A 23,995-nucleotide genomic window follows, 5' to 3' on the forward strand; every position below is an offset into this window, starting at 1 on the left:
CTTCGCCCTTCAGTAGCCGGGATAGGCTCCGGCACCCCGCGACCCCGAAAGGGAAAAAGCGGACGAGAAGATGGATGGATGGATGGATGTTTAAGGTTTAAGTTGATTTATTCTGGAATAATATTCCTGCCTGTTTTAGTTAGATTTTAAAGTTTTAAAAATGGGCATTCTGCTAGCTTTTTTGACTATTGGGGTTTTTACGAAGATTTTTTTAAGCTATATTGGAGTTTAGCTAATATTTAGACTAAATGCTAGCCGTTTTGGCTAATTTAGGCTTTTTCTGTTTTTTAGGCTATTTTGAAGTATAGCTTTTTTCAGCTACGAGCTAGCCGTTTTGGCTAACCGAAGGTTTTTTTTTGTTTCTTTTTTAGGTTAATTTTGCATTTAACTAATATTTTAGCTAGTTATCAGCTTCAAAATTTTCAGCTATCAGCTTCTGTGATTTCAGCTATTAGCACTAGCATCATCAGCGGCCAAATTCAGCTTCCAGCATTCACACTAGCATTATCACAGGTAATGCTGTATATCTAGTTTATAATTATGTAAAAAAGTTACAGTTTTTAAAGTTTTGAAAATGTAGTTTTAGAGTGTTCAATAAATGTTTATCCTGTTCGACCTGAGACCTAAGGTGCGTTTTGGATTTTGACACGCCTGATTTGGAACGATCTGATTGGATCTGATTCCCTGATCTAAAACGGATCAGAACATCTTTATCCCAAACTTCCACCAGAGTGACTCAGAGTTAAATAGCTGGTACTGAACAGTGCAGGTCAAGTTTTCAAGATTCTTGTATTTCTTCAAGATAATCAATTAAATATGTGTACAAACAAGAATGGATGTCAAATCCATTCACATTTTGATACAGTTCAGCCCACTGCTGTTTTTCCACATCAGAATAATTATTAGAACATTCTATGGTCACATGACTTTGATCAATTCAAAGAGTTTCCACACATTGGACTGGAATGATCAGTTTCTGCTGTGATGGAACTTAGTTGTTTTTACACTAAAGTAAAAAACAGGGTCTCAATCCAAATGGGATTTTACAATACTGGTTGTAATCAATTAATCCATTTTTAAACTTGTATAATGCTGTCTGTCAATTAGAATAACAACTTGCCTCCAACAGATCAATCTGGTTGCATCACAGAAATATATTATAAGTTGATCGATTTACCATTAAATTCCTACTAATGAGATGTGATACATCCATTTATAAATTTCTTGTTTGTTTTCTTTAGTTTTTTGTTTTGATAGCTTGAAATGTTGAGATTCAATCCTGATGCAGGTAAACCACCACCTTATTGATTAAAGAGTGCGTTCAAGAGTGGAGCTGTGGCTGAGGACGGTAAATTAGGGATTTGTTGCAGAGATGTAAACAGAACTACGTGGTTTTACTTGTATTCGAAGAAGCAGTCGCTCTGAAGGAAAAAGGGCAGCCTCTCTCTTGTGATCCATCGCATTCCCTGCTGTCTGTCCAGGCACTAAAAAAAATAAAGATTTCAACAAATCTGCACCTAAATCCACCTCAAAAACAAACCTTTTCCAGCAAACTGTTGCCTACCCTAACAGTGTAACGGTTCTCTACTGGGCTGGTGTTGGTCAGCACAGACTGGTCGCCTGAGAGGAGTTTGGATTTGGTCCGTATCAGAGCGGTTCTGATGGTTCTGGAGACACGCTCGGCGGCTCCATCCACCACCTCCAACAGTCCACTCTCATGGTTGTACAGCACATCCTCCGAAAAAGCCTGGAGGATCATGGAGGTGTGAGTGTTTGGAGTGACAGACTGAGTGGTGACTGTCAGCCCGACATTACCGTGAGACTTAAGAAATCATTGAAGAAGTGAACCAACAGCTCATCTGAGGCCAGGCGGCTCTCCTGAGGGGAGAACATGCAGATCCTGAATGAAGCTGAATCACATCAGTCAGGTCATGAAATATCAGCAAGGAAAAAAGTGGACTCACAAAGTTGTCAGCAGTGAGTTGAGGAAAGTCTTGAGACAAAAAGAAAAGATTTTTTAGTCATAAAAATAGTGCAATTTCAAATAAATGAGAAATTATGTGCTCACCTGTGGAAAAGACTCCACACGTCATTTCGTTTTCAGGAAAGGATAAAGCAAAGCAGCTGAACAGTGTGATTACACAAACTCCAGGTTGCTATGGAGGTGGACTCTTTCAAAACGCAGGAGTGGGGGGGGTCACTTTGTGAAAGTTTGACTAAAGAGAGCAAAAGAATCAAAGAGAAACCACTTCAGTGCACTTCAACACCAATGGAACTTTATTGCAAACTCCCAGTTATAACATTACAGTCACTCAAATGACAAATTGTGAAAAAAAAAAAAAAAAAGACAGTAAATTTATAGATGCAGTTAATACATTCTACCACTAGATGGCAGCAAACAATGACAAATTTGAGGACAAATAAAACGAGTGACACAGAAGTATAAAAAAGTGTCAATTTATTAAAAAAAGAATTATCTGAAGACATAATGATAAAAACCAAAAACGTAAGGAATTTCAAAAATATACTTTGTACAGTAAGTGTGGATGGAAACATCAACAGCATATTTAACAACCATTTTAAAGGATGACACTCATTCATGTCAATATTTAAAAACACGGGGATCAAAGAGAAAAAATACATACAATACTTCACATACAGGTACAAACACATGCTAAATAGTACAGAGCTTGACTGCCCACCACTCATCGTTTAAAAGACAAAGAAGCAGCTGGCATTGGGAGGGTTTAAAAAAAAAAAAAAAAAAAAGACCCTTCCCTACAGTCTTTTAACATTCCTCTTGCTTTGGGCACTTCCTGGAACAATGCTGTCCTTCTTGCGACGGCCCATGCTCTGACTGCCACATTCTCTGGATCCATGAAACATACACAAGCAGGATGTGCAGAACTTGAAGGAACAGTCGGCTCTGCTGCACACGCCTTCTCTTTTCACAGCGTGACAGCGAGCAGGATGCTGGCATCGGGGGCAAGGCCGCAGGCTCTCATCATGAAACAAGGTCTTGGCAATCTGAAGGAACACAGAACTTGTCATGGATCAGGTGTGTACAGCTAGACCAGAGAGGTATCACAACTCAGGGATGAGGCAGCTCCCATCTCGACCAGGGCTCTGCTACCTTAAACACCTGAAGAGCTGTTTGGGTCGGCCGACAACAACCCAGTAGGACCAGCAAAGTCTTATTTCACCCTTTAGAAAAATACGACACTTCTTTGTATCGATGTTCTCTTATATGATAAATGAAAAACAATTTCTGTTTTAGTCATCAATATAACATGAAAAACAGCCTCTTTCAAAATACAAAATAGATTATAACTTTTGACAGAGGCTAATATGACTTCCTTTCAAAATAAAAGACACTTGTGCATGGAGCCAAATCAGGGCCATAAATATTTGAAACCCAAATAAAACATTTAGAAAAAATATTGGCGTTTAGCCCAAAAATTAAAATAAGAAAAAGAAAATATCCAAAACTTCTCGCTATTCTAAAATAAACTTAATTATTTTAAGTTTCAAATCTGAAAATTTCAGTTTCAAAACTTTTGGCCTTGTTGTGGCGCGTCGGGGCGGGGCTAACAGGAAGGACCAATCAAAATCGATGAGGGTGGTAACTTCATTCCCGATGCATTCACTGACTGAGAACTGTAATAATTACAGTCAGAAAATGTCTGTTTAGTCTGTACTATCATAGTCTGAAGTTGAACCAAGACGGATGTAAAAAACAGTTTTATTGCATACAAACCGCGCTTCAAAAACGTTCTAACCTGTTCAAAGCACTCTTATTGTGCTAAATAAAGACACTGAAATGTCCTTATGCTTGGATAAAATGGCTAAAACACTTTTGGAGCTATTGGAGTTCCAGTTGTTTTAAAAAAAAAAAAACTTTGTACGCGATAAAACTTTTTTAAACTTGTCTTGGGACAACTTCAGACTACGATAGTACAGACTAAATGGACCTTTTTTAGACTGTAATTATCACAGATCCTGGAGACAGTGGGACTGAAGTTACCACCCTCATCAGTTCTTGAAACTGGAATTTTCAGATTTGGAGAAAAATTAAAGTTGAAACTGAAAAAAAAGTTTTGAAATTGAAATTTTGAGTTTTGAAACCTAAAAAACAGAACATTTGAAGCTGAAAATAATTAAGTTTATTTTAAAAAAGCAAAAAGTTCGGAATATTTTACATTTTTTGACACAGATATGTTTTTCCTTTTCAAAATGTTTTATTTGTGTTTCAAGTATTTATGGCCTCGATTTGGCTCCATACTTATATCTCATGGGATCATCTCAATGGCAGCTAATGCAGTAGTATAGTGTAATGTCAGCAGTAATAATAAAAACAACATCAGTTTATTTTACCATTAGTGGTGCATCTCAGTCAAAAATTCATGAATCCAACAAACTAAAAATAAATAAGCTCATTATTGTATTTTTCCAACCATAAAGCCACACAAACGCCTTGAATTTGTTCAAAAGTAGTGAATCCCTCCAATAATCCAGAGTGCCAGAGGTTTTAAACTCTGGTTTTGCTTATTGATCTCAAATGAATTTTCTGTGGGACACAGAGCTCAAAATTCAGAGTGTTTTGGTCCAAATTTGGCAAACTACAAAGGACTGATGGATGGAGAATTATATCTAAGAGTGATACATACTCTCCTTCAACTGCTTTTAAATGAGTTGAATTAAGTTTTATTTAACTACTTACTGTTTCAAAATATGACATTTTACTTTTCCTTCACCAAAGAGACACCATGGAGGGGTCAAAGAGCCACGATCTAGACCAGGGGTGTCAAACTCAAGTCCTCGAGGGCCGACGTCCTGCTGGTTTTCCAGAAACCCGTCATCTGCTGCTGATTACCTGGATCAGGTGTGTTTAGCCAATAAGAAGCTTCCATGGCAGCTTGGTTGGAAAACATGTAGGACACCGGCCCTCCAGGGCTGGAGTTCGACACCAGTGATCTAGACCATCACAACTTACCTCCATGTACTTCTCTTGTTTGCTGCTGCTGCTGCCTGATCGGGGGCCGCTGTGCTCCAATGGGGTTAAAGTGGTGCTGGCCAACTGTGGGGTGCAGAAACTGGAAGTTCTGGACTGGGCCTGTAGGATCTTTAAGGCGGACCTCTTCAGCAGAGCGGTTCTGGTCTCAGCGTCACAGATATGGACAGTGCCGAGCTGCAAGAAACCAGCATGTCAGAAAAGCTGAACCACAACAGCAAACAGGACCGAACACGACAGCATCAAACATTTACAACGCTAAGACAAAAACAGATTCTTGATCATAAGCATGTCTTTGTAAGGAAAAAAACATACATCTCCCAACCGTGTCTGCTCTCCAATTGATGTCAATAAACACCAACAGGTGCTCGTTACTCTGATAGTGGTGGGTTTTGGCTGCAACAATGATTTTCCGTACTGGGCTATAGACGGCTTTGTGATCCAGAATATTCCAGTCCAGTGGCTGAACGTAACCATGGATCATCAGCATCTCTAGAACCAGCAAACCTACATGATACACCTGTGGAGTTCATTCTCATGGGTCAAATACAGTTTTATAGTATTTTCTTCTTCAGATGAGCTCTCCCGCTGATCATTCATGAAGTTATCTTGTTCTCTAATGAGATCTAAGAATAGGGTGGAAGTATTTTTTTTGCTTTTTAAAAAAAAAAAAAGCGTAAAGCCAATCTAGGGATGACAGCTGTCACTTCCACTCCTGATCAGAGCGAGCAGCTGGAATACAGTTACTCTCATTGAAAGGGTTCAGTTCTTCTCGTCGCCATGACTTCTGAAAATGATTCGTCTCCATTTAGCTCCAGACTCTTCCATCTTCACTTCACCTAGAAATGTTCTTTAATTTTCCTGCTGGTAGCTTTACTTTCTGAACATCTTTCACCTGAAGGTTCACCACATCAGTCCTCTGAATGTTTCTATACCAGGGGTCTGCAACCTTTAACAGTGAAAGAGACATTTTGGACTCGTTTTCTACTGATCAAAACCTAGAAGGAGCCGCATAGTCTTACTTTAACCTTTAAGAAATTTGGATTTACATTCACGACCTTTGTTTAAATAATAACTATGAACTATGTCTATTTTTTGGCACAAAAACAAAAATATCAAAAGAACCATGAAACTCTCATTTTGTTTCATTATTGTTTTTTTTGTTTGTTTTAAATGTTTGACAGAAGCTCAAATAACTTACTTTCAAAATACAAAAATGTCTCCGTTTCAAACTGATCATCTCAGTGCAGTTCTAGACAGCTGGTAACCAATGTTGTGAATCATAAGATAATGTGTGCTTTTAAAAGCTCATAAAAGATCAAACGTTTTACCAAAGTTTTTCTTTGCATATAAATCTGTTCATTCTGGAGGTAGAGTTGAACAAACAAGATGTCTTCAGGTCAACAGGATGTAAAAACATACATAGTTTATCATCTATGTGAACCTCAGACATCAATTTATACATTTAACTCATCAAAATTCAATAAATGATAATAAAGTAATCCTTAATTTAAAATGTTGCTTTTTTATTTATTTATTTTTTGTTCTTTTTCTCCTCATTGTCCTCAGCAGTCTTACTCTGCTGGGTTTTGTTATTTTAGTTTGGGGTTGGATCTTGATAGTCTTAGTTTTCAGGCTTTGTTTATTTGTTTTCTTTAGGTAGTTTTGGTTAGACAGACATTATCAGGAGGTGCTGACTCTGATGGTCGACATGTCTGGATCAGCAGTCTCCATGAATGTTTGACCAAGGAGCCACAATGGAGAGATAAAAGAGACACATGTGGATCTGGAGCTTCAGGTTACAGACTCCTGGTGTAAACCATCTTCACCTTTCCCCTGAAACACGTTTGCTAATATAATATTCATCATCTCTTCCCCTCAGCCTCCTGACTGCTGGTCTGATTATCTCATAAACCCAAGTGATGCGTCCAGAATGAAATAAAAACTCCTACTAACAATTTTCAAATTGATGGAAGACATCAGTTCTTCAAGATATTGTCTCACATTTATGCGTTTGCAATGTTACATCACACCAGAATATAAAAAGCAAAACCCTTTAGCTTGAGTGTTTCTTTTTATACATACACCTATATATATATATATATTAGTTTTGTGGCAAATGGACCTCGAGTCTGTAATAAAGAATCTTCTTATAAACATCAGGAGCTTATGATTCTATTTTTTTAACCTCAGTTCTAAATCTGTTTTTGTTTTCAACCTCTTACCATTTCTGTGATCTCAACTATTTCAACTCTGAAAGTGTGCTAATATTACTTGTATTTCAAATAAGGTCGTCTGGAGTTGTTAGGGATTACCTCCACAGAAGCCTCCAGGTCGATCCTGTAGTTTCTTCTCTTGAGGCTCGCTGGCTTGTCCTGCTGGACAATCTGGTTCCAGCTTTTACACACCTGACCCAGCCTGTCAACGTAGTGATCAAAAATCAAACTGTGGTCTTCATCTGTGGTTCAACATCACCTGACAGTGGAGCACCTAGCATTGCTCTTTATCACACAGAACAGTTTTTGTTCAGAACCTCATTGGAGGATTTAAATAGTTTGATGATTGATGATTCAGTGCTGTGATGTTTTGTCAAATTTGTCGTGGCCCAGTTTAACTGCACTCAGCCGAACCAACCACAGACATTTCCTCTGGGAAAAGTGCTGCTTTTGGATCTCTACTCATTTTAGGTGTATTTGGTGGAAACTTTTCAAATGATGGAGCTTTGAAGTCTTAGCAGCTTTGAAATGACTAAACTACTTCTGTCTATGGAGGGTGGGACAACTTCAGACTGTGATAGTACAGACAATACAACCGTAACTAGTTTTAGGTTTAAGTTGATTTATTCTGGAATAATCATTCTGCTTTTTTTTATTCATACTTATATTAAAAATTACGGTTTTAACGTTTTAAAAATCAACATTCTGGTAGCTTTTTGGACTATTTTGGCATTTACCAAGAATTTTTAAAGACAGATTTGGAGTTTAGCTAATATTTCAGCTACATGCTAGCTGTTTTGGCTAGTTTAGGCTTTTACTTATTTTTTTAAGGCTGTTTTGAAGTTAGGCAAATATTTACAAGCTAACTGTTTTGGATAATTAATGCTTTATTTCAGTTTTCTAGGATATTTTGAAGTTTAGGTATTTTTTCAGCTACATTCTAGCTATTTTGGCTAACCTACATTTTTTTTGTTTGTTTTGTTAGGCCAATTTGCTATTTAGGTAGCTGTCAACTTTAGCGTTTTCAGCTATCAGCTTCAGCGTTTGCTGCCATCAGCTTCAGTGATTTCAGCTACAACTGATTTCAGCCATCAGCAATTTCAGTTTTTATCCATCAATTTCAGCATCTTCAGCTATCAGCACTAGCATCTTCAGTGGCCAAATTCATCTTACAGCATTCACACCAGCATTGTTACAGGTAATGCTATATATTTAGTTCATAATTATGTTAAAAATTATGGTATTAAAGTTTTAAACATTTAATTTCAGAGTATTCATTAAATGTTTATCCTGTTCTGCCTGCGACCTAAGGTGTGTTTTGGATTTTGCGTGCGATTGAGTTTAACGGCCCTGCATTAAATGATCACCTGTAAACACTTTCAGAGTCCAGCTTGGCTAATATCAGAGTGAGGATGTGGCCCAGGTTCCTCCTCTTCAGCTCTGTGAGGATGTCCACCTTTGCCAGGCCCATCTTCCTGCCAATCAGTCCCGCCAGAGGCATGGTGGTCCTGAACGTCAGTGGCGTTCGGACCAGTGCTGCGGTGAACTTCAGCTCCTCCTTCAGGCTCGGGCTCTGACCTGCAGACATCTGCAACTTCTGCTGGCACATGCTGTGAACGAGCTGCAGGGCCGGAGTCAAAGACAAGTTCTGCGGGGTGGCGCCAAGAGAAGTGGTGGAGGAGTTAGAGGGGGTGGTACTTTCTGACCTTGTGGCGTCGGCTTTCAGGGCATGGTCATGTTGAGCAGAGCTTTGAGTATTAAAACATTTACATGATGTAGAGGGGGTGACATCTTCAGCAAAAACCTCATCCTCATGACAATGCCTGAGGCACCTAAAGCAAGGTTGATGCTTTCTATCCAGCAGCTCTTCTTCAGACTGAGAGCCACCTTCTTTCAGAGTGGACAGCCTGTGCTGACGGGGTAAACGGGAGCGCTGACGTCCATCTGCAAGGTTTGGGGTCTCCCGGTTTCTTCTAGAAGCAGAGAGGAGCAGCTCCTGGAAGGAGCCATCGTGGTCAACCAAGGAGTCCTGGGATTTATCAAGTGTTAGCGATCCAAACCCACTATCTTCACACGCAGACCTGTTCCGAAGAGAGACGTAGGCACACGTTTCCTGACCAGCGTTTGAAGGTTAAACATGGAAATGTAAACTAGGGCTGCCACATTTATGATCATTTAATGACAACTAATCGACGACTATTCAACTATTAAAGTAGTCAACGACTAATTTAATGTTGAATAGTCATTACTTTATATTATATGGAGTCAGAGTGTAGTAAAGTTGAACAAAGTTATGAGCATTCAGCACCAAAATATGCACTTTTTTGTGTGAATGCTTAGCAATCATTCACACCAGTGATTCTCCTGCTCCTTTCTGTACATTTTTTGTCAGCAATTTCAGCAATCTCAGTATAAAAATGTTCAGCTTGTGCAGGACTTTACTGCTGGTATTTTGGTATTCATAAACTTTTTGATAAAATTTTTAGTAGAATTTTCATACATTTTTTGAAATATTGAGCAAAATATGCCCCATAGGAAATGAATGAGAACATTTTCAAATGAAGTTTTTTAAGTAGATTAGCAACAAGCCTTTAAATATATTCATGGGCTACGTTTCCGTATTTTAGTAATTTACAAAAATGTTTGAGTTTACCTAATATTTTACCAACTTGCTAACATTTTTGACCAACTTGACCTCTACTAAGGTTTTTATGCCAATTTAGAGTTTAGAAACAGGCTAACATTATTGACTCATTAATGTAACTGAGAAATTTTAGTATATTTTGGAGTTAAGCTAGTGTTCAAACAATGTGTTAGCTTTTTGGCTAATTTTGCTTCTTCTGTGTTTATTTTAGGCTAATTTATAGATTAGCAAATACTTTAGCAACATAATGGTTTTTAGCCAATTTGTGATCTACTTGGGTTTTTTAGGCTAATTTGGAGTTTAGCACCAGGCTAATGTTTTTGACTAATTTAGTTTAAGAAATTTTAGGCCATTTTGTAGTTAAGATAGTTTTTAGCCTTAACAATATGCTAGCTTTTTTTTGCTAATTTGGCTTCTACTGGGTTTATTTAGGATAATTTAGATTTTAGGTATTATTGTAGCAACATGCTAACATTTTGTCTGTATTTTCAGTTAGTTTAAAGCTAATGATGGTTAAGATGTGTGCTTTACATCCACTTTTAGTCGACTATTGAAACAGTCGTTTGTGGCAGCCCTAAGGTAAATATCAACAGAAAACAGAACATACCTGGAGTATTTGGGTGTTTGTGAAAATGACGGCGTAGTCAGAACTCCTGAGCTTTCACTCAGGATGTTCGGCTCCTTGTTTGCTGGAGACTGAAAATGTTCTTTACGTGAAGCAGGCTGGGCTTTAAAAAAGCTCGGAGTATCAGCAGACGGGCTCCCACTTAAATCTTCCTCTATCAAGGACGAACTCCTGTCAAACGTGGGGAGTTGACTGGTGACAATTTTACCATCTTTGAGAGTGGAGGTCCTCGCCTGCGTGAAGAGCAGGCGGCGCTTTCGGCCCGACAGAGGGAGATCCTGCTCCAGCGCTGAAGTGCTCCACGAACCACCACTTGTGATTTCTAGAGAGTCGAAGGCTGAGCTGAGCCACCGCTCAGGCCTGACTCCAGTCCTGCCGGAGGTCGGTGATCTTGCGCTCTCATTTTTCTCCTTGCACATGAGAAGTCTGTGTCGTAAAGAGCCGTCTCTTTTGTAAGATCTGGGGGTTTCACACCAGCTCACAGCAGAGGGCCGCAGGGTCTCCCTGGAGCCTCGCTCGGAACGCTCCTCCGGTTTTCCAGCCCTCTCTTTAGGAGTGTCGGGGAGCTTCAGGTTCTCTTTTGGAGTTTCGCTGAACTCTGCTGGAGATGATGGACCGCAGCGGACTCCGCTGACGCTCCGGGGGCTCTGGAAAAAGCCTGAGTACCCGCTGTCGGAGCAGTCATGGGAGTCCTGGTGTTTGTGGCTCTCCAGGTAAACGTTGGATTCAGGAGTGCAGGTCATTGTCGTTTCAGGATGGGGGGAGCAGTTGTCAAATGGTCTGAAGATGGCTAAAAATAATGAACAAATCAACTTTAACACTGTTTATTTGTCTGCTATGATTTGACCTTCATTATTAGACTCTCTGAACAAACTGTAGTGACCTTTTAAGGGTAATAGAGTGTGACAGACTTCATTTCAGGTGTCAGGGTGACACTAAACATGCCATGAAGCTGACTAAACCACCTGTCACTCAGGTTTGGTTGCTAAGGACTGAAGGCCCTCCTCGTGCCCGCTACAAACACAGCTGTGCCCGCCAAACCCACAGCCGAGCCCCGCGGTGTTCATGCGTGAGCAGCAGCTCGGCGTCCCGCTGGGACACCTCCCCAGCTGTGACGCAGCTCCTCATCAGCTGAAAACACCTGAGCGTCACTAAAGGACAACACCTGAATCCCACATCTGTCCACAAAGTCTCCACACACCCCCAACGTTCGTTTCACCAACGAAAAGGTTCAAATGCTCGATTTTTTTTGGGACACATTTCAGGAATATTTAGCGGAAAAGGAGGTCAAACACTGAAAAACGCTCGTGCCAGTTACAAGTGACAAGCTAACAGCGACATGAATCAGCAAAAACCGCAGAGCAGGTGCTGCCGAGTGAGCCGCGGGGGAACCTTACCGCTGTCACGTCTGTCCGCGGTGTCGTTCCCCTCCGGTTACATTCTGCTTCTTTCTGCTAAATGCGCACGCGGGCGCAGCTTGTTTAAATTTGGAGCCCTCTGTTGACGGTGTCACGTGCTTCCGATCAGCATCGGAGGCTTTCCGGGTGCCGTTACCACGGCAACAGGCGGCGGATTACACAAACGCAGGTAAAGTGGGTTTCATTTGGTTAATTCCTGGATGTGTTCTTGTTAATTAACCCTGTCAAGCCAACTGAGACGTGTGGGTAATTTTCTCCCTCTACAACGAGATGACAGACTAAGATCACATTAAGCTGCACATCCTGCAAAAAGTAGTACTCCTTGGCTCCGTACAGCAATACAACAGTGTCACATGAGCAATAGCCTCAGAAAACACTTTTATCTAAATTAAAATTACAATGTAATCGCTGAGGTCACAAAAGATTGCAAAAATTATAGGTTTTCCTTGTATGAGCATAAAATCGACGCCAAAGTCAGGAGTAGTGCTGCCACAAACGATTATTATATAAGTCGGCTAATTCCCGATTTTTTTTATTATTATTATTTATTTATTTATTTTCAGATTAGTCAACTAAGGGTCATACGCAAACTGGATGTAGAACACAAATCTTAACCATCAATGGCTTTAAACTAAATAACTAGATATATAGCATTACCTGTGATAACGCTTGCATGAATTCTATAAGCTGAATTTGGTCGCTGAAGATGCTCAAATTGATAGATAAATATGCTGAATTTGATAGCTGAAAACGCTGAAACTGATAACCAGCTAAAAATATTAGTAAAATGCCAATTAGCGTAAAAAACAGGAAAAAAATCCTGAATTAGCCAAAACAGCTAGCATGTAGCTGAAGTATTAGCTAAACTCCAAAATAGCCTAAAAAACCTTAATAAATGCCAAAATAGTCCAAAAAGCTACCAGAATGTCATTATAACTTTAAACTTTACTACACGCTGACTCCATATAATAGAAAGTAACGACTAATTGACAATTAAATTAGTTGTCGACTATTTTATTAGTCGATCAATCATGGCAGCCCTGGTCTCGAGTCAGAGGATGCTCGGCCGTCCCAGAATGCTTTTGGCTTTCAGCACTTGTTCCTTCTTCACAGAGTGAAGGTCCCTCAGTCTAGTTTTAGAGCATTTTTTGATAATCCCCTGCAATTTGTTTTTGTCCTTCAAAGACAGACCATAAAACCAGCAAATGAACGAAAATGTTAAAATGTTCTCAATAAAAGAACAATAAAAGTGATTAAGAATGGATGATTAACATTAAAAAAGTTCAACTTCTTAGCAAGTAAATTCTCTGCTGCCCTCGCTTTCCAATGGTCTGTGTTCAGGATAAATCTCAGTTTATTGTCGATTTGAGTGCTCAAATATTTGTAGCTCTCGACAATCTCCACCTTCTCCCCATGGATCACACTAATACCAGCACGTCTAAAATCAATCCCCATGTCTTTTATTTTAGCCACATTTAAATCAAGGTAATTGGCCTCACACCAATCAACAAATTGTGTTAAAGCAGGCCTATGGTTTGTCTCATGCAGATAAAAGAGACACCAGAACTGTGTCATTGGATAATTGAAATTAAAAAGGAGAGGTAAAAAGACACAACCGGAGATCCAGTGTTACAACTGTAAGGTGGAGATAATTTACCATTGACATGGACATGCTGAACCCGATCAGTAAGACATGAGAAATCATTATTTTATGGACTGGCCTAAGAGAATTCTTACAGTGAGACAAGTTTTCAAAGACATCAGTCCTTGTAGATTGTCATCTTTAAAACTAAGGTTACTTAATCTGCTTTGAATCAGTTAGGATGAGTTAAGTTTACAGACATATTGCTGAGATCATCTTGTTTGGTATTTGGTGTCTTATTTTAAAAGGAAATCATACAAGTTTCTGTCTTTTCAATTTTAAGTTCTGTTTTTATTCATGCCAAATAATAAATAATATTTATTGTAAAAGTAGCGATGTAATGAATGCAAAGCAGTATCTAACTTCCTATGGTGTTGCATGAGACTTTGTGGCCCAAATGGTTGTTTTACTGTTAATGGTTGCAGCCCGCTGCATGGTATTGACCAAATATGCTTGTAGTACACTTAGACTACTTTTTGCTAAAGGAATCCAAAATAAAATGTTTGAAAGTATAAAATAAGAAAGTGTTTGGGTGTAATTGTCCTTATCTCTCTCCTTTTTAGCATTTTTAAAATGAATTTTATTCCTGCAGGCAGAGAATCATGTCCTCCTCCGTTGAACACACTCATGGGGTTCCTGTGGAGCATTTGGACTACAGCTACATTGGAAAATGCAAAGATGCAAAACACTTGGAGAAAATTTTGAGAGAACTGAGGTGGGGACTGTTGTATTTTTTAGTTTTGTTTTTTACTTTTTTAGGATTTTGGTTTAATTCAAGCAGTTTCAACAACAATAAAAAGGAAAATGACTAAATTAAAAAAAATGCACACACATATATATATCAAATCTATTTAAGATCATTCATAAACTAGATTTGCAATTCCTTGAAAAATTGCATCTGATTGCTGAAAGCAATGCGACTTTAAAATATTTTACAGCTGCAAGCATTAAAGACCTTCCGTCCAACGTGCACGCCAAGTTTCATCCATATTTCTCAATTACTTTTGGAGATATTAGAGGAAACATCTGGAATACATTGTAGCGCCACCTAGGGGAGTACTGTTGTGAAAGTTTTTGTGCTTACTTATTTTACATTGTGGAATAAGTCTTGAACACTTTTATGCTACAATTGACCACCTGGTGGCACAATAGAGCCAGCATTGATAGAGCACACAATGATTGGTTTGAAGTATCTACTTACAAAGTTTCATACCAGTCGGTCTAACACTTTTCAAGATATAAGGATTTAAAATGTGTCTCATGGATTTTGAATAGGGAAAACATATTTATACAAAATCATTTAAAATCAACCATAACACCAAATGGTACAACATTTTAAACCAAACATCTCTTTGGACAACTTAACAAACTACAAGTGGTTTCATGTTGATACCTGCAATGATAGAGGAAATTGATGCTATGTTCTTGACAAAATAAGTGTTCATAAATAGACATGTTTCCCCTTAAACAATACAGAATATTTTGGAATTTAAGCTAATACTTTAGCATCATGCTAGCTCTTTTGGCCAAGTTTAGATTTTTTTTCCAGTTTTTAGGCTAATTTTTAGTTTAGCTAATATTGTAGCATTATGCTAGCTGTTTTGGCAAAATTCGATTGTTTTCCATTTTTATGCTAATGTGGAGTTTAGCTAATGTTTTAGCCTTATGATAACTGCTTTGGCTAACTTAGACTTTTTTCTATTTCTTTAGGCTACTTTGGAGTTCAGCTAATACATTAGCATTATGCCAGCTGTTTTGACAAAATTGTATGTTTTCCTTTTATTTAGTTTTTTTTTCTTTCATTTTTGGCTTATTTGGCATTTAGCTAATATTTTAGCAAGCTTTCCGCTTCTGCATTGTCAGCTTCAGCGTTTTTAGCTAGCTATCAGTTTCATCATCCTCAGGAGCCACATTAGTTTACAGCATTCACACTTATTATTAAAAATGTGGCTATGTGAAGCTTTCTGAAAAACCATAAATGTTTAGGTTTAGGCTGTGATTGTTACACTTTTTCTGTTAGCTTACAAACCGACCCTGTGGTCCCCCACCAGAGAAGAAAACAGTTATGTGACCCTCACAAGAAAAAGTTTGTGGAGCCCTGCTTACAGGAGCTATCCATTTTGTTTCCAGGTCTGGTAAAGAGGGATTTTATCCACATCTGATAAAGTTCTGTGAAAGTCACTTGGAGAAACTGAACCCGAGAAGCCGAGCTCTCCGGAGGGAAAACCCTGCAGCCACAGCAGCCAGCCTTTCCAAAGATGAGTGGAACCAGATAGTCAGCGAGATGAAGGTATAGTACATAAGCTATGTTCTTCTTTACTAACTTTAGCTGTAAAAACGTTGAATGCTTGCTCTCTCTAGACTTGGGAAGAAAAAATAAAAAAGTCTGAGGCTTCGCTCAAAAATCACCCAGTTTGTGATGGCTCAGCAACACCTGTCAGAGGTTCCAGTTGCTTTATTCCTCTCAACAAGGTAATCTATCCTTGAAGAAATCCATACACAAACATATTAACTGAAGACAAACTATGTGCTGAAGTTCTTTTTCTATTGCAGAAGTTGATTCCAGAAGAAGAGAGAAGCACCCCAGAATATCCAGAATGGATGATGGCTGAAGTAGATGCTGCATGTAAAGTAGAATGGTTGGCCGTGTGTGTGTGTGTGTATAAGTGTTTAACAAAGCATCAGAGTTCTCGTGTCTGTGTTTGATCCAGTGATGTCTCAGGACCAAACGCTTCTTTTGGCAAATGGTGAAGAAGACGATGAATCTTTCAGAGAAAAGGACTTTGAGGAGGCTGCTGCATACTGTTCCAGGTCTGGGTTTGAATCACTGAGATCATTAAACCCTCTTCTGGTTTGTTAAGAAACCTAGAATTAAACCTGTAATTTTCTTCTGATAAAACTGCTTTGTGGTGTTCTGACTCGTTCTGTAAACATAAGTTATATTTTCTCTCCCTTACAGGAGCCTTTCTGCTCTGCCCTCCGTTGCCTCATTCCAGAGTCGAGCTGAGGCACAGATCAAGCGCTGGAACGGGGCCATGACGGACTGTCAGCACATGTCGGAACTGGAGCCAGGCAGTAAAGACGGTACCTTATTGTAGGGGTGTCAAAGTCAATCACACAGGGGCCACAATCCAAAAGACACCTTCGGTCGTGGGTCAAACAGGATAAACATTTGTTGAACACTCTAAAAATACATTTTTAAAACTTTTAAAACCATAACTTTACAAGATAATTATGAACTAGATATATAAGCATTACCTGTGATAATGCTAGTGTGAATACTGTAAGCTGAATTTGGCTTCTGAAGATGCTAGAGCTGATAGCCAGCTAAAATATTAGCTAAATGCCAAATTAGCCTAAAAGACTTTTTTTTTTTTAAACTTAGGTTAGCCAAAATAGCTAGCATGTAACAAAAAAAATAGCTAAACTTCAAAATGTCCTAAAACACTGAAAAACGCTTTAATTTGCCAAAACAACCAGCGTGTATATATTAGCCTAGCTCCAAAAGAGACTAAAAAACTTTTTAAAAAGCCTAAATTAGCCAAAACAGCTAGCATGTAGCTGAAATATTAGCTAAACTCCAAAGCAGCCAAAAAAATCTTAGTAAATGCCAATATAGTTCAAAAAACTAGCAGAATGACTAAACTTTAAAACCATAACTTTTCAACATAATTATGAATAATAAAAAGTCAGGAATATTATTATAGAATAAATCAACTTAAACCTTAAATAACTTTCTATATTTTAATCTGCATAAAATATATTTTGTCAAAATTATACAAGTTAGAAATAAGCACAAGATAACATCGGGTCATTAATAACAAAAAACAAAACAAAATGGAAGGCCGGGTAGAATTACCTGGAGGGCCGGATCCGGCCCCCGGGCCTTGACTTTGACACATTTGCCTTATTGTTTTACAAACATGTTCAACTGTTTCAAACACTTCAATCCCATGTTCCGTCTCACAGGTGTCAGTCATAGATTTGATCATCCCTTCGTGTAGCTTTGAACTAAATGGTGTTATTCTCTCTGCTGTGCTGCTGTCATGACCATAGAGGAGGCTTCGGAAGACCTGAGAGCTGTGTTACAAGATGAGCCACAAAACACTGCAGCTGCTGTAAGCACGAGCTTCTATAATTCACAGTACTTGATGAAGCAAAGCTGAAAGTTGAAGACAGTTTTCTTTTTGTCATTAAAAGGCCTGTAAATGTTTTTGTTCAGTTTCTATCTCCTGGAATGCCCCTGAGTTTTACATCCAGACGGGAGCATGTTTTCATGCAGTGCTGTGGGAAAGCATGTGATTGCAGTGCTCATTAATGTGTCGTCTTCCCCAGCATGAGCACACCACTCTTTTGTTCCTTAGCAGCGTCTGTTGAAAATCCAGAAGAAGGTGACAGAATGTCAGCCGGAGCTGCGGCGCAGAGGAATCTTCATCCACGAGGCTGAAGAGGAAGATGACAACAGCTCCCAAGAAAAGCAACACTCTGGTGAGTCTGCACCTTCACAAGTCTTCAGTTCACTCAAACTAAACACTGTATGTTTTGCAACAGCAGTGCTGCCTGCAGCAGCCAGGACTGTTCCCCTTTCTATTGGTCCACATTCTGTTTTAGTAGCTTCTTATTCTACACATCTTACCTTTTGTCCCTTCATGGTTTTTGTCTTCAATCGATCTTCTTTACATATTCTGAATTTTGACAGCTTGAAAGCAGAAATTCATTCTAATGTTGTTAGACAATCCTTTGATGTGGCATGTTGGAGATCTCCAACACTGTAATCACCACTTTGCTTATCGCAGATCTTGTTTCTCCAACCCCTCCAAAAGTCTGGGACCACAAAACAAATTAACAGGCTTTTCTTAAGTTTAAGATTAACTTAAAGCATCTTTAGGGCAAAGAATAAAATAACATCACATCAGCAGATTTTGTTTCAGTACTTAAAATCATGCAGAGAAAGGATTTCAAATCTTTAATTCCAACTCTCATAATCACGTAAATGTACAAAACACACAATTAGGTGTTTATTTTTATTGTAATGACATCAAATTTACAAATGCATAGGAAATGTATGGATTTCTTCAGTCTGCATGATTCACTGCATCCATGCAGCGCAGCATGGAGACCATCATTCTGTGGGACTGCTCTGGGGATTGGAGCTTTGAAAACGCTCTCAAACACATGGAGTCAGTGTCTCTTCTGTCTCTGCGACCTTTGATTCTGAAAGAGCCGTTTGGTCCAGTTTTTACTGACCAAAACCAAGCAAGAGCTGCAAAGTGTAAAAAACTGTCTCAAGATGAATCTACTCAGAATATTTACTGTCTATCCCTAAACCTGCAAGAAAAGCAAAAAACAAACAAACTTCTCATTCTGTGGAGAAAGGAGCAATAATTCAGGATTAGGATGAGGGTGGACTTAAGGCCTTAGTGTTTGAGAGTTCAGATCAGGTTTTTATTTATTAAAGAAAAGTTTCCTACGGAAGCCGAATACGGCCTGCCTTACTTTTTTTAAAATTGTTTTCTCGTGATAACAAAATAATATGTCGTTATCATCACGAGAAAACAAAGTTTGTTTTCTCGTTATAACGAGATAATCAAGAACGGAGAATGAAGCGTCTCCCTGCAACCTATATATATATATATATATATATATATATATATATTTAACAGTTGACAGAAGCTCAAAAAACCTATTTTCAAAATAAAAGACACTCTGTGTCAAACAGTATCATCTCAGTGCAGTTCTAAACAGCTACTAACCAATGTTGTTCAGCATAAGATAATATGTGATTTTAACTCATAAAAGATCAAACTTTTTACCAAAGTTTTACATATAAAATCTGTTCATTCTGGAGGTAGAGTTGATCAAACAAAGACGTCTTCAGGTCAACAGGATGCAAAAACCTACATAGTTTATCATCTATGTGAACCTCAGACATCAATTTATACATTTAACTCATCTAAATTAATAAATACTAATTAAGTAATCCTTACTTTAAAATGTTGCTTTTTTATTTTTCATTTATTTATTTATTTTTGTTCTCTTTCCCCTCTTTGTCCTCATCAGTCTTACTCTGCTGGATTTTGTTATTTTAGTTTGGATCTTGGTAGTCTTAGTTTTCAGACTTTATTTTTTTTCTTTAGGTAGTTTTGGTTAGACAGACATTATCAGGAGCTGCTGACTCTGATGGTCCACATGTCTGGATCAGCAGTCTCCATGACTTGTTTTATGTTTTTCCAAGGAGCCACAATGGAGAGATTAAAGAGATACATGTGGATCTGGAGCTGCAGGTTGCAGACTCCTGGTCTAGGGAGAAGGGAATAATTCAGATTGTGCATACGTCTCTTGGCTGTCCTGGGAACACCTCTGGGTCCGCCTAGAGGAGCTGGAGGAAGTAGGGGAGAGGGAAGTCTGGTTTATCTTTGCTTAGTCTGCTGCCCCCACGACCTGCACTGGATGAGAGGAAGAAGATGGATGTCATATTGGCTTTGTCCAGTCCTCTGTATACAGTCAATAATCAGAAACTGTAGATTTTTCATTTGACTGTGTTTTGTTTTTTCGTGTTTTTTCTTCTGTTTATTGGTTTCTTTTATTTATAAGGTTGTTGTCTTACAATGTTATAATTCTGAAGTTAAAAAAAGTTCCTGCTTCCTGGAACTCCCGCCTCCACGATGATGTAACCGCTGACTCCTTCCTGTGGGCGTGTCCTGCCCCTCTCTCCCTCCCTCCCTCCCTCCTTCACCCTTCCAGCTCGTCCGGTTCAACCCAGCCAGCCCGTGGGAGGGGAGGAGAGATCAGTCGCTCCTGCCGTAAGGGGAGACATGGGAAACTCTCAGAAAAAGCCCCACGGCAGAGGGAGCGGGGGTCCACCGAGCGAGCCCGGCAGCTCCCCCCACGGAGGCTGGAAGAGCAAAGGCGGCAGCGCCGACAAGTACAGAGTCCCGCCGGAGTCAAAGCTCACCAACGGATCCAGCAAAGGCTCCGAGTCACAGCAGCGGGAGCCGGGCAGCGGGACACCCGCAGAGAACGGCGGGGACGCGGTCAACCTCGATGCCCCCTGCGGCGCCCTGCCGCCCCCCCTGGCCCGACTGAAGAACGAGGGAAACCTGTTTTATAAGAAAGGACAGTTTGCGGACGCGCTGGACAAATACTCCCAAGCCATCCAGGGCTATGCGGACTCAGGTGAGCCTGAACTCTCCTCATTCTGTTCGTCACTTTTCATTCTGACACACCTGAGCAGGTAATACCTGGAGCGAGCGCGCTGCTGATCTGTGTCGGTCCTCAGAAACATGACAGCTGAGATTGTAGCCGTAAATCAAAGGTCAGCAGGTGACCGTCTCCACCTTGGTTCTGGTTCTGCTGCTGCTCAGGAGTCATGGTCCAGAGATGTGTGACAGATGTGTGACATCTCTGGAGCGGTTCCCGCGTTTGGCCCAGAGCGCTGCGTCACAGAGGCAGTCGGAGCGCAGAGACAGCGCCTCTGCTTTATCCTGCCGCTAAGCCCGCCAAGTCACGTGACCGCTAACCACTCACTGTGAAATGGGATCGGAGCCGACGGCTGTAATTCTCCCAGAGAGCGGGAGAAGACAGAAAGTGCAGATCAGCTCCTCTGAAGACTGCTGGGAGTCCTCACCTCTGACTGATGGTGGAACCAGCAGCTGAGACTAAACAAAACTACAGTTTGAGGAACTAAAAGTATTAAATAAGACCAGATCAAGAAGATTATGTGAATGTTTACTAATCATTCACTTTATAGTGGATCTCCTGCTCCTTTCTGTATGTTTTTCACCATGTTTCTCAGGGGTTTCAGCGGTCTGAGCATCAAAACGTTCAGCTGGTTCAGGACATTACTGCTTGTATTTACTGCACAGAGAGATAAAGGAGCCACATGTGGATCTGGAGCCGCAGACTGCACACCCCTGGTTTAGGTTCATTCCACTAACCTTTTAACACCTCAGCTCCAGTGTCATTTTGTCATTGTTAGCACAATCAACATATTTCCAGTAGAATTACGTTGATCGTGCTAACGGTTGAAAAAGTTACAGCATGTTTAAAAACTTTTTTTAAGCGTCACTGGCGACGCCTCAGGTCCACACTCAAGCAGGTACGAGTGTGGACTTACAACAACTCACTCCTGATTGATGAGAGTGGTTACCATAGAAACGCATCACTGATTACTGACAACGTCTGGCTCCAATATGGTGGCGTCCACATCCTGAAAATGGTGACTGAATAGACTTTAATTTGGTTGGAGCTGGCAGTTTGTCATTTTCTATGGATGATGTCACACTCACTCAGTCCAGTTCTCTTATAGAATCAATGGTCAGACTGCTTTGCAGACCGTTCCACCCTCTGACACTCTGATAGACTCTGGTCTGTGGAAGCAGGTGTTCATGTATACACTGTCAGGCTCCAGACTATGAAGATGTGACTGCCACTGGTTGGAAATTTGTCATAAAAACATACACATCAGACATTTAATTGGATATTTTGCAGATAAATAAGAAATGAATGAAAAAAATAAACATTTAAAAAAAGACAAAATATTTCTCTCTGCCTTATCTTATGAGTTACGGAGATGTTTCCCCATACCATCATACTTCCTCCACCAAAAGATGCTGATCTATCAGTGCAGCAGTCAAGATATCAGTCTTCTCCACACCTTGACTAAAGACCTGGGCAGAATCCAGACTCCTCACTGAACACGTTCTGGTTCAGCACGAGCTGCTGACAGAAGCTCCAACATCAGGAGTGGAGTACTCTTCTTCCTCTGAGATGCTCTGTTATGTGGAACTTGGCCTTCAGTTACCCTGTCTGTCCAGCCCCCCCTCACTTTTGACTTTAACTGTTCAAGTTGAACATACGCTGTACAATCCACATGAAAATGTGTCTTCAACCATGACACTGGTGATGTGAATGAAGAAAGTGCTTTACCTTGGCTCTAGGTCAGGAGTCTGCAACCTGCTGCTCCAGATCCACATGTGGCTCTTTCATCTCTTCATGGTGGATCCTTGACCAAACAACCAAAACTACCTAAAGAAAACAAACAAACAAAGCCTGCAAACTATGACTACCAAGATCCAAACTAAAATAAAGAAAACCCAGCAGTGTAAGACTGCTGAGGACAAAGAGGGGAAAGAGAAAATAAATAAATAAAAGTAACTAATCATTTTTTAAAGTAAGGATTACTTAATTAGCATTGATTAAATTTAGATGAAGTAAATGTATAAACTGATGTCTGAGGTTCACATAGATGATAAACTATGTAGGTTTTTACATCCTGTTGACCTGAAGACGTCTTGTTTGATCAACTCTACCTCCAGAATGAAGAAAGGATTGACTGAATGATCGGCTCAGAATTACAGAATATCTGCGTCAAACATGTGAGAGGTTTGACATCTCTGTGGAGCGATAGTTTTCTATTACTCGTAGTAAACAGTGATCAATCTTATCGTCTCTGGATCTACCGGAGTCTGAATTCATTTTTTAATTCATTTCCTTCTGTATCTTCTCTTCTAATGGACATGGGGGTCAGAGTTTTCTTTCTTTTTTATCTAGGATGCTTCTGAATGGAACTCTGACTCAGCAAGAATGACTCAAATTCCAGATAATTTCATTTCTCATACTTTTCTTATCACATTTCTTTGAAGGAAGAAGTTAGGATTTTATGGCAGCCTACGTTTCCCAGAACCCCCTCATGTTTTTAAAGGCTGTTTTTGGAGCTTACCTCAGGTGTGTGTTTATCTAAACTCCAGTAAGTGTCTCTTTGTTCTACAGGGATTGACAGTCCAGAGGATCTATGTATCCTGTATTCTAACAGAGCAGCATGCTTCCTGAAAGACGGCAACAGTCAAGACTGCATAGAAGATTGTACACGGTGAGAAACTTTTATAGCTTTTATCTTTTAAATTAGTTTTGCTTTGTTGTTTTCTACTGAAGTGTGTTCCCAGCAGGGGCTTTTAGAAAGAGCAGACTCCAGGAACCTTTGGGGAATCTCCCGGATAAAAGCTTTCCAAATACAGAACTGTTACAGCGAGGACTTTCAAATGATTGAGTAGATGTTGTTGATGGAATTATTGTGTTAAATTGCAATACCAAACATACTGAATACTAAGCTCCAGTGGTTATTTTCTTTGATTTACTCTCCATTTTTTTAATTGATAACACGATCAACGTGATTCCAGTAGATTCTGAAGGAGAAAAGCAGCTCAACGGCAATTAAAAAAAAATGATACTGGATCTGTGGTGTTAAAGGGTTAATCAAATCAACCAACCTGCTGATGATTCACGACAATTTGAATACATAAATACAAAGAAATGAAATTTTAATCTTAATTTTTTTATGTATATATTCTGTACCAGATGACCCTGTTAAAAACATGATTTTCATTGGAGTGAGTCTTTCATTTCCACTATACTCCTGGAAAACATGGTTCTTCTGTAGA

The 23,995-nt window shown here is 39.6% G+C and overlaps 3 protein-coding genes across 8 annotated transcripts in view; 1 reads left to right on the top strand and 2 right to left on the bottom strand.

The window, feature by feature from the left end:
- LOC112151986 (regulator of G-protein signaling 22) overlaps nt 1–12,031 on the bottom strand; it is a 27,985-nt gene extending 15,954 nt beyond the window's left edge. For all 3 annotated transcript variants that reach the window (XR_002920208.1, XM_024281171.1, XM_024281170.1), the window contains exons 1-6: nt 11,894–12,031; nt 2,069–2,216; nt 1,965–1,993; nt 1,816–1,878; nt 1,565–1,747; nt 1,399–1,484 (exon numbers count right to left, since the gene is read on the bottom strand). Coding sequence is in view for 2 of the 3 variants with exons in the window: in XM_024281171.1 (XP_024136939.1) it covers nt 1,399–1,484; nt 1,565–1,747; nt 1,816–1,878; nt 1,965–1,993; nt 2,069–2,093 (386 nt within the window). In the remaining variant the exon portion in view is untranslated. The remainder of the gene's footprint in view (nt 1–1,398; nt 1,485–1,564; nt 1,748–1,815; nt 1,879–1,964; nt 1,994–2,068; nt 2,217–11,893) is intronic.
- Nucleotides 2,779–11,239, bottom strand: fbxo43 (F-box protein 43). The gene is made up of 5 exons (XM_036215915.1): nt 10,479–11,239; nt 8,595–9,308; nt 7,327–7,429; nt 4,994–5,188; nt 2,779–3,027 (listed from the first exon to the last, which is right to left on the bottom strand). Exons 1-5 carry the CDS (start codon nt 11,237–11,239, stop codon nt 2,779–2,781), a joined length of 2,022 nt encoding a protein of 673 aa, XP_036071808.1.
- spag1b (sperm associated antigen 1b) overlaps nt 11,950–23,995 on the top strand; it is a 25,651-nt gene continuing 13,605 nt past the window's right edge. The window contains exons 1-11 of one of the 4 annotated variants that reach the window (XM_024281172.2): nt 11,950–12,083; nt 14,149–14,271; nt 15,687–15,846; nt 15,918–16,028; nt 16,110–16,182; nt 16,268–16,367; nt 16,516–16,640; nt 17,613–17,674; nt 17,921–18,044; nt 20,301–20,732; nt 23,328–23,427. In XM_024281172.2, coding sequence (XP_024136940.1) covers nt 14,159–14,271; nt 15,687–15,846; nt 15,918–16,028; nt 16,110–16,182; nt 16,268–16,367; nt 16,516–16,640; nt 17,613–17,674; nt 17,921–18,044; nt 20,301–20,732; nt 23,328–23,427 — 1,400 coding nt within the window. In that variant the 5' untranslated portion in view covers nt 11,950–12,083; nt 14,149–14,158. Of the gene's footprint in view, nt 12,084–14,148; nt 14,272–15,686; nt 15,847–15,917; nt 16,029–16,109; nt 16,183–16,267; nt 16,368–16,390; nt 16,408–16,515; nt 16,641–17,612; nt 17,675–17,920; nt 18,045–20,300; nt 20,733–23,327; nt 23,428–23,995 lie in introns of those variants that run through there. The other 3 variants (XM_024281174.2, XM_024281175.2, XM_024281176.2) reach the window with 3 other exon arrangements.

Source organism: Oryzias melastigma, linkage group LG16 (genome assembly GCF_002922805.2).
Source record: "Oryzias melastigma strain HK-1 linkage group LG16, ASM292280v2, whole genome shotgun sequence".
Lineage (NCBI taxonomy): Eukaryota > Metazoa > Chordata > Actinopteri > Beloniformes > Adrianichthyidae > Oryzias > Oryzias melastigma.

Bases quoted from the DNA above. Each gene is read 5' to 3' on its own strand.
- fbxo43 (XM_036215915.1), bottom strand. From the start codon at position 11,239: ATGACCTGCACTCCTGAATCCAACGTTTACCTGGAGAGCCACAAACAC. The intron at 7,430-8,594 runs GTGATCATTTAA...CTACGTTGACAG, and splicing joins GACTCTGAAAGTGTTTACAG to GCTGGGTCAGGTGTGTAAAA. The intron at 3,028-4,993 runs GTAAGTTGTGAT...GTGTTCCTTCAG, and splicing joins AACAAGAGAAGTACATGGAG to ATTGCCAAGACCTTGTTTCA.